Source organism: Lygodium microphyllum, chromosome 13 (genome assembly GCF_053477565.2).
Source record: "Lygodium microphyllum isolate KBCC chromosome 13, Lygodium_microphyllum_v1.1.10, whole genome shotgun sequence".
NCBI classification, from domain to species: domain Eukaryota; kingdom Viridiplantae; phylum Streptophyta; class Polypodiopsida; order Schizaeales; family Lygodiaceae; genus Lygodium; species Lygodium microphyllum.
In genome coordinates, this window is record NC_141147.1 from 21,749,583 (window position 1) to 21,759,883 (window position 10,301).

A 10,301-nucleotide genomic window follows, 5' to 3' on the forward strand; every position below is an offset into this window, starting at 1 on the left:
CAAGTACGGGAGGGGAGAAGAAGAAGGAGAGAACAAAGGCCAAGCCCAAGAAGGAGACACAGGACCATTCTTCAGGCTCTAATACAGATTCAGAGAAGCCTCGTTGCCCACATTGTGGAAAGGGGACACATCTTGAGGAGAAATGTTGGAAGAAGTACCCTCACCTTCATCTAGGAGTGAAGGATGGAGCTATGTCATCTTGGGCCTTCCTCTATCTCTGCACGAGTTATTATCCATGAGTCTTTGTTTCTTCATATCCATGTGTTGGAGGAGCCTTCTTCAATGGTTGACTTGTCTTCAGAGAGTCCTTGGTTCATTGACAATAGTGCTTTGAGTCATATGACTCCTTGAGGAGATATATAGGATTGTCTGAGGGTCTTGTAATTGTTGGTGATATTTATTTGGTGCCTATTATTGGTGTTGGCACTTTGTTGTTATTCCAAATCGTTCCTCTAGCTCCATTCCCAAAGCCCTCTAAGTTCTAGACTAGGTTTTCCACTCCTCTCCATTTATGGCTCGACTAGACTTGGTATCCAGGTTGTCTTCACCGCTCTTGCTGTGTTTATTGAGGATTCTTCTTCTAGAGTTGTTTTAGCAACATGTTGGTAGAAGAGCTGGGACTACTGGCTCCATTCCCCTTCTCTTATGTAGGGTTCTCCGAGGCAGTTATCTATTGTTTCCAAGTGTGCACCATCTATTCCATAGGTTTTTTTCCAACTCCCACTCTCCCCTTCGGTGGTTCCCTTGTACTCCCCATCCCTTTTAGAAGGGGACGATCTCAGTGATGTGTTTGTGAATTTCTTGGCCCCTAGTGTTTTGGAGGGGGGTTTCCAAGATCTTGAGGATTTTCTTCATCAATGTTCTACATTGACAGACTTCCTCGGCATTGGCACTCTTGTGTCACCCTTGGATATACATCTTTGGCCTTTGGACACATCTAGGACTTGAGAGGTAGTGTTAATAGTCATGCTTGTCATGCACTATCATCTCTTGCCTGTGAGCCTTAGTCTGAGTCAGATAGTAACATTAGGAGCTCTGTCATGTCTATCATGTGCTTTGACGGAGGAGGCAGCTCCTTTGAGAGTCTCCATTTCTTCTTTCAATCGATTTAGGAGTGCTTGTCAGTTGGTTTTCAGTCATTTTACTGCCCTTGCCACATTGCGAGTGCTTGATTATTTGATACCCTCTGATGTTGGTTGGCCAGATTTGGGGGGTTCATCATCCCCATCCCCCCTCTCAACACACACACACACACACACACACACACAAAGTTGGTAGATCATCTTCTTCTCTCCTTTGGCAGGTGCTTTGTTGGTTGCTGCTCCTCCGTCTTTGGCATGGACAGCAGGCTGGATATTCTCTGTCTTTATCTGTCATCATCTCCGTCACCATCACTGTTGGTGCTGCTGGCATCATTTCAGCCTGATCTAGTGCCCTCACTGACGCCTCGGGCTGTGTGCAGGGACTGATCGGTCCAATCCTTCGTATTCAGCATTCTTTTCAGTCATGCAGATTTCTTTTCTTCATCTCTTGCTGACTCTGTGTGTGTGTGTGTTCGTGGTTTTCTTTTGTTGCACACTCTCACAATTATGATGTGCTCTGAAATATTGATTATGCATTCTGCTTCAGAAAAGTCAGATGAACTTTGTGTGCTTGTTTGCCAATCTGCTTTTATCCGGGAATTTCTACTATGACTCATCCCCTAGACCTTGTGTGGGTTAGCAGGTTGGCAGTTCAGGCTTGCCTCACTCTAGAGTCTACCTCAAGGATCAGGTCACACTTTGCTAAATAGGTTCAGGACCCTTTGTTTCAGGCTGTATCCGTCCTAATTTTTTGAATTCGTCATATGGTGGGACAGTCATCGATGGAGATAGTCGCCCAGCATGGTAGCTGGCTTCACGGTTCCTTCTTCAGGCACCTTTTTCTTTCAATAGCATTCATTTGTTTTCCAGTACTTCATCCAGTTATCCTTGGGCATGCTATCTAATTTACTCACTCAGCAGCAGGTGATTCAGAAACTAAGTAGGCTTTCAGAAAAGAAATTCAAAGGGTGTTCTATTGCTTGTGACATTTGAACCCATGATACTGACCAAGGTGCAATCTTTGAGCTTGTGGTGCCAAATGACTTGTGCATGGGTCCAATCCCTGAACACAGATCCTTTGGCCATTCGTGATCAATCGACATCCCTCTTGCTCAGAAATGTGGAAAGGAATGCTGAAACCATTCTATCCCACTCAGGAATTTAGAGAGAATCACAAGACACTTGAGAATATGGACACTATTGCATCCTGCTCTACTATGAAGATAACTGTCACATCTTGCTTGAGAATGTTGAAACCCTCATGTATGACCAAGGCAGGAGTCTGGAACCATCATAAATTATAACCCATCAGGAATGTACAGACTATTTATTACATCCCATCATGAATTGTGTCAGGACAATGTGACCGATTCCCTTGATTGAAAACCAACCAGCAAGTCATGGTGGTGATTCACAAAACAGACAAGCACACTGGATGCGATCAAAGTCAAAACTTGCATGTGCAGGTGTTTTTGGATTGGTACATGGTAGAAAGAGCTTCTGATGTCTAGTGGTCAAGTAATGTAAAGCAATGTGTTAGTCTGGTTGGAGCATGCTTGTGCTCTCATCTATTTTGCTATATTTGACACTTTGTTTTCAATGTTTGATAGTGACAACTATGATTATACGGGTGGTCAATAAAACGATCAAAGATAGAATTTGATTGTGCTCTCATCTATTTTCCTACATTCTACACTTCTTATTTTCAATATTTGATAGTGACAACTATGATTATACTGATGGTCAATAAAATGATCAAAGAATGAACTTGATATTTGAAAGCTGGTTAAGTATTTGCAGTCTTGTGCATGGTTTTAGGTTTTCCTTGTTTTTAAAATAAAAAAATTGAAACTGTGTCTTACAGAAAGCATTTCAGCAATTATTATGTAAGAAAGGAGGCAGAAGGGCAACTTGGGAGTACCCTTTTGCTGTTGCTGGTGTTAACATTACATTCATGTTGATCCAAATGTTGGATCTTCGTGCTGGTGAGTTTAACATTGGCTGAGTCATTTACTTTCCTATATGAATGTAAACAAACAAACTAGAATGCTTGTAAAGTAGCATACGATATTTGGTAACATCAACTAGATTGTGAGAAGTAACATGCGGGTTATTTGACTAACATAAACTAGCTGGTCATTTAAATCATGAAACTAGATTGTTCACTGTTCTTTGTACTGTGACCATGCTACAACATTAACTGTCTTTCACTTTACTGCAACATTTAACTGATTGTTCAAGTTTGCAGCTAAACCCACCTCTTGGACAGGGTCAAGCTTTTTAAGGATACTTGCTGGTAAGTGTACAGTGCCTGGTATTCATCGAAATGCTGTATCTTTAAAGCATTATTACTTTTTTTTCTGTCATTCATGTTTTAGAATTTTATTACTTTTTCTGTGTCATTCACATTGTGGATGAGCGTCTGCCTGTTTCTGGCTGGCAGAAGAGGAGACGGCTTTTGATCTTCTCTATTGCGTTGCTTTCAAAGTAATGGATACACTATGGCTGGCAATGCATGCTTCATACATGGAGTTTAATGTACATCCTCAACCTGAAAGTTTGAGTCAATTTGTATTTCTGCTGTTTTATGATTTCCACCCTAAGAAAATACATCCAATTTGTGACTTGTCATTCGACCTCCAACTCTGAATAATCTTGAGTTCAGTAAGAGATCATGCCGTAGTTCGAGAAAAGGATCCACATCCAGATCCAGTTACATGTTGCATTTGTGCTTTCCTTAGGTTGACCTGATTAAGACCATTCATCCTTGGCATTAGGTTTAGTATATAGTGGCCTGTGCACCCATGTCCATTGTGCACAACGGCTAAAATGACAGGAAGGGATTTGCTGTTTTATACATAGGACAAATCTTTTTTCTAATATATGGCTGTCATGATTTGGTAACTGGGGTCCCAAAGTGTTAAGAGAAGCCAGGGGCTGAGTCCTACTGCGGAGGACTAAAGGAAGTACAAAATTTCACTAGCTAAAGCACACCCTTTCTTCACCTTGCAGAAAGTTCCTGTTTGATTGTCACCTTGCTCTACAAAGTGGTGTTACTGCTTCTGTCATCTCATCATCTTGTAGAGTGGGGTGTTTTCGTCAAAGTTACAGCAACGCAGGGTCTTTCACAGTGCAGGGTGCACTCCTGTTAGGTGACAAGTCAAGGAAATGCAACATTGAGTAGTGATGCAAATTAACTATCATATTTTATGGCAGATATAGTTCTAAGCTCTCACTGATCAACGAAAAATTTCTTGCAATTTAAAAATTAAACATTCTGGGAACTGTCATGGTACATATTGTTACTTGTATATACACAAAACTGCCCCCCTCCCAAAAAAAAAGGGACATATTTGGTTACTGAAGCATTTGTCATACATGAGCCTCACAGTTCATGCCTAACATTGTGTCAGGTTGTTATGAAAGCGACACGGGCACAGCTGGAGCAGGAGTTAACAATGGATTCTGTCAATCGAATTGAAGACATGCCTTCGTATACTCTTCTGTGCTGATACCTTTGCTCATAAAGGAGTTCATGATGACTAACCAAAGCATTGTATAGCTTGATAAAGTGCTCACAGATGTGAGAAACTATTTATAACTCGTCTAGATAGCAGTGTACTGTAAGGCATACATGACCACAAGTTAGAGGTGCAATGGAAGCTAGTCCTATTCAAGCTTTCTTACTGGTTGACATCTAGTGTCATGTAATACATCCAATCTCTTCCAAAAGAGGTTAAAGCTATACAGAAATTGGACACAATTACTTTGTAATATTTTTTAGTTCTATTGGGCTTATTCAATCAAAACTCCATTCAGGAGGGAGATCAATTAATTTGCTCATGATTCTTGCTTCCACTAGCACCCAATGAAGTCATTAACAAGATAGTGAAGATAACGGACAAATGTGTCTTTTTCATTTTGGTTGTCCCTTGCTCATGATGCTTGCTTCCACTAGCACCCAGTGAAGTCATCAACAAGATGTGCAAGATAGTGAAGATAACGGACAAATGTGTCTTTTTCATTTTGATTGTCCATTTGGCATATTACTATGCAAGTTTTCAAGAATCCCTCAAAATGTCCTGTGGGATGCTTTGCTCTAGAATAAATCACCGTAAAGCTGTTAAATGGTTCAATGTGTCATTTGTTTCTCATGGTTACTTGTACAATGTTTCACGTTGAAAATTTTGTGGGAAAACAAGTGTGGGGGTTGAAGCAAGGTATTCTTTCAATTGGTTGATGTGATCAGCTGGAGCATCCCAAAAGAATGCCTTTTTCTTTAGCCCATCAATCAAAGGTGCTACAATTGTTGCATAATGGTGAATAAATCTCCTATAGAACAAGGAAAGACAAAAAAATCCACATAAGGAAGCCGTATTAGATGGTGTAGGCCAATCCTTAACAGTTGCAGCTTTTTGGAATCAATGTGTATGCCATGCTCACTCATAATGTAATCCAAGTGCTCTACCTCAGTCTACATGAATATACATTGATCTATGTTCATTCCTAGGAAACATCTCAAAAGAGGCTTTAAAGGTTGCATTCGATAAACAAAATAGTCATAATGCTACTTGTGTGGCTTGTTTCTACCTTTTTTAAAAACAATATTGAACAATTTGGTGACTTTGGAGTTGTGGCAAATACATTTGTGTCTCACATTTCATATACATGCAAGGTTGCAATTCTAAACACACGTGGTGTTAGGCTCTTGGTGAATGTATCCACATTTCAATTGTCAAATTTTAGTGCTAATTAGATAAATGAGCCTTGTAAATTAAAGTATAATACAAGAGTCTAGTAAAAAGTATTACTCACGTTGTTGGAGACTATTGTACCTTGGGCTCATTGTTGAATGCATTATCTATAAAGTGACCAAGCATAGAACTTGCATGGTATGCAACCCTATCAATGAATTCTAAGGAGTGTGGTTTATGCTTGAGGACTAGATCCTAGCTTTCCCAAGTGCTCGTGGCCCAAATGATGATGTATAGTGGATATAGTTGTGCATGGATTCTCATCGTATGCCATTTCCACTTCAAATGACTCCGATGTCCTAAGTAGAGTGTAGTACGTAGGCTTCAGAAAGAAAAAGCTAAGGGTTACGAGGTTTGAAATTATGGACCTAAGGTGGGTTCTTAGAAGGGCATGTATGATGAGGCGATGGTTTTAGTGGAGGTGTTTGTGTTTAGTCCTAGTCTAGGTCCTTAGCTAACTGATTGTGTATGTGAGTGCCTAATACCAAAGTGTGTGCTTACGGATGTGGGCATGTCCTACAGTATACGGGTGTTGAATATGTAGGTGTGTGTAGGTTGCAAACTATATGGTCTAGGAGTATACATGCTAATTGGGTGGTATTATGGGTTTTTGGGTGTTTATATACAAGGGTGGATGTGCCTAAGTGCTCTATTAGCGTGATTAGGTGCACTAGTGTGGGTAAAAATCATGCTTGGGTGAACTATTGTGAGTGAGTGCATGTGTGTATCCAATATTAATTCTATGAGCATGAGCACCAAGGGTTTTGTGTGTGTGTCAATGTTATGTGTACGAGTTAGTTGAGTGCAAGTGGTGGTGTGTTCCTCTCCTATGTGAAAGAGTGCTTCCTAACTTGCATGCTTAAGCACACTAATTACTAATATGCACCTACTTACTATGTGTACTACTAATCAAGTGCTCTACTAAATGCATGATCTAACTAATGGCATGAGTGTTAGGAGAGTGGTGTGCATGTGTGATTGTGTGTAACTATGCAAATCTTTGAAGTATGAGGGGGACCAATGTGTATGCATGCACTAATGTGTGTGGGCTCCTACAATTTGGTGTGTATGCATTTGAATGTGTGAGATGTGCGCATGTGTGCTATATGTGGTCACTACCTTACATGAGTGATTGAAAGAGTGGTAACGAGTGGTGATGTGCATGAGTCCTAAACTTATGAATGTGTGTGAACCCTATGTGGGCAAGTACTTGGTGTGTTCCGGAGTGTTCCTAATGAGCTGGTATGTTCCGGAGTGTTCCTAATGAGCTCGAGTGTGCTCTCTTGTGTGCACAAGTGAGTAGGATTGTGTGACCTATGTTTGAGCAAGAAGAAGGTAGAGGCACACCTATGTTTGATGTGATGAAGATGATGATGATCATGTATTTGATGATGATGGTAGAATTCAACCAGTGGATATGCATCTGCGATGATTGCCACTCAACTATTGATGCTCATACCAATCGCGTTGATCTGATATTGCTTGCCCTTTCTCGCGAATGAAGCATCACTCATTAAAGCATATAGGATGTAGGAAAGCGGACTACAATGCTTTTCTCAGACTATCCTTGTTTTCTAACCTTTTTCTCCTTGTCCCACTACTTGCTTTTGCATCTCACAGAGAGTTATACACTCCACAAAGAATCCAACGAGTTTTGAACTCCAAAAACAACTATGGAAGGTCGAGTTACCACAAGTAAAATTCTAATGCAGTACACCTATCTCAAACTATTCTTGCTGAGGCATAACTTGATCCAACTTCCCTCAAACTATTCTTGTCGAAGCATGCCCTTATCCAACTTCACTCAGTGTGCTTGAGTATCCACCCCACAGGGAATACCCTTATGTTAGTTTTTACGTTTTTGTGTGCTTTTGTGTTTGACCTATTCTACTCCTACACAACGTTCCATTATTGAATCAATCCTCTAACAATCGGATCTTCTTATCCAGTCTTATGTATTTCAAGGTAAGAATGCAAGGATCTTAGTGGTTGATTCCATCCTATGTCTTTGCAATGGAAGCAAAATGTTTGGCTACATGCGCAACAAGCGGCACTTTGGATGGACTCATTGTTTTCAAGGGTATTAACCACATTAGTCAACCATCGTTCACCTAGCCATTTCTATAGTGCAAAGCATATGCAATGAGTAATAAAGGCTTTGTGTTGTCAAATCACACATGTGATGTGCATGCGTGTGTGCATCTTTATAGTGCAAAACATATGTAATGAGTAGTACATGCTTTTGTGTTGTTAAATCATATAGCCATATTAGTAGGATATAACTAACAATCTATTGCTAGACTAGAGGTCAAATGATATTTGCAATACTATTTGGTAGTACTCTTTGATAGCTAGAAATATGTAGAGGGTTTTATGGTTAGTACGATATTTACTAATAGACACATTTTTATATTGCTAATATGAGATAGTGGATTGCAAGTTTCAAAGGGAATTTCACATAATTCATGTGCCTTGAGAAGCTTTTATGTGTAGAGACCTCATAGTAAATATGGGTTTTGATCTTCAACACTACTAGAAAATCAAGTTCTAGAAGCAATAGGAATTAACATGTTGTACAAAAAGTACTCACATGAACTATGTAACCTTGAACATCACATGAACCTTGTCAAAATTCTTCCAAACAAGTTTTTCAACCATTGGGATTATTAATATATCATATATGCAACATGTTTGGACCTTGTAAGGATAAAGACATTATCTTGTGCATATTGTCAAGAGGTGAGACCATCCAATCAAACTTTCATAACAAAGCCTTTAAAAAAACGATCCTCCAGTCATTCTAGCAAGTACCTCTAAATCAAAATTACCATACATCTACTAACTTGGCCTTACATTGTTGCGTAAAACTTTACAAGACATGGAGTCATGCTTTTAGAGTCATTTTAAAAGTTCATGCCATTCTGATGGGAGAGGCTACACGGTGGCTCTAAGAGGATAGGAGAGATGCCTTGTTGTAGACCTAGGACTCCAACACCTATTTTCACACAACCCCTAAAACAACCTAGTAGTCTAGCCCACTAATTGGTTATTCACATTTTGTAGGGTTCTTTGTATTCTTCTTAGGGGGATTTTCTCCTAGTGTAAAAGAGAGAAAGAATGTTTGAGCACAAGAGCACAATTAGGGTTGATTTTACTTCTTGATTGAATTTGCTACAGTGCTTGAATCATAAGCCAAAAAGGTAGCCACAAGCATCCTTAGACCATCTACTACAAATGGATCCATATTGAGATGAAATCTCTAAAACGAGGAAAAAGCAAGCTACAACCTATGTAACATTGCAAAGTGTAAAGTGAGGGGCTCACCATAGTATTGACCAAACATGTTGCAAGAAGTGTAGAGAGTACAACCACAACTTCTCACACATAAAAGGTTGCAATCAAGAAAATAGGAGAGGATACGAATTTAGAACACCAACTAGAAATAGTTGAGAAGGTTAAGAAATGGGTACAAAAAGCCCAAGTCGAAGAGCAAGATCATGAACCTACACATGACATGAGTGCGAGCGGCTATCTAGTATAGCATCATTGTCAAACCCATTAGAAGAGCACATCCTTGAAAAAAATGCTATAGATCCAATTGAACAAAAAGTGAGCCAAAGTTTGTTGGAACTAACAATAAATCACGAAAAAAGAAGTGATAGGTTTTAGTACTAAGAAGCAGAACTTGGCGTCACTACCTCAATCAATGTGATAATGCCACTATGAATATTTATTAGGAACAATCCAAACCTTCAAAAAGCATTCAAACTTTGGATTGAGAGAGAGAGAGATCAAACTTTTGGAGCAAGCATTTCATGCTTTGTAAAAGAACGACACTACCTTTGAAGCAACAATTCCAGTTCCAAGGCACTCAAAGTATACCTTTGAAGCAATGATTCCAACTCCAAGGCACTCAAAGTCAACACATTTCAAAAAGTTGTCATGTCATCCTCCTAGTGGAGGATCTAGGCGACCTCTTATGGAGGGTCCTTATAGATATAGGTGTTGGAGTTAGCATTGTTAATCAGTAAATTCTAAAGGCATGTGGAAACCCACCAATCGAGAGAGTGTATTTCAACCTCATGATGGCTAGTGGATTTGAAGTCTAGTGGCAAAACTGTTGAAAGAATTACCTATTAAGATCATTAGGATTAAATTCTTGGTGAACTTTGTGTTATAAAAGGGGTAGATTATGATTTATTGCTCAGTTGCCCTTGGATGAGAGATTCTTGATTGATTGAGGACTAGGGCAATGGGTTAGTTATCTTTGAAAATAGATACAAAGTGCTTAGAAAAAAAATAGAAAGATAGAAAATTATATTTATTGACCTAGATGATATTTTAAACATGCTCCAAGGAGACTAACCATTCACCTACAACAGGACCCCTAAACAAGTACATTCCCTACCCAGAAGACAAGTATAGGATGCATTTCTTGGCCACTCTAGATTTTCATTCACAAAAG

At 39.5% G+C, this 10,301-nt stretch overlaps 1 protein-coding gene across 3 annotated transcripts in view; it reads left to right on the plus strand.

The window, feature by feature from the left end:
• The window catches only part of LOC148026403 (uncharacterized), a 50,640-nt gene extending 45,717 nt beyond the window's left edge, over positions 1-4,923 (plus strand). For all 3 annotated transcript variants that reach the window (XM_087690850.1, XM_087690852.1, XM_087690851.1), the window contains exons 7-10: positions 2,947-3,067; positions 3,331-3,378; positions 3,526-3,620; positions 4,496-4,923. In XM_087690850.1, coding sequence (XP_087546976.1) covers positions 2,947-3,067; positions 3,331-3,378; positions 3,526-3,620; positions 4,496-4,594 — 363 coding nt within the window. In that variant the 3' untranslated portion in view covers positions 4,595-4,923. The remainder of the gene's footprint in view (positions 1-2,946; positions 3,068-3,330; positions 3,379-3,525; positions 3,621-4,495) is intronic.
• Positions 4,924-10,301: the final 5,378 nt, after the last annotated feature.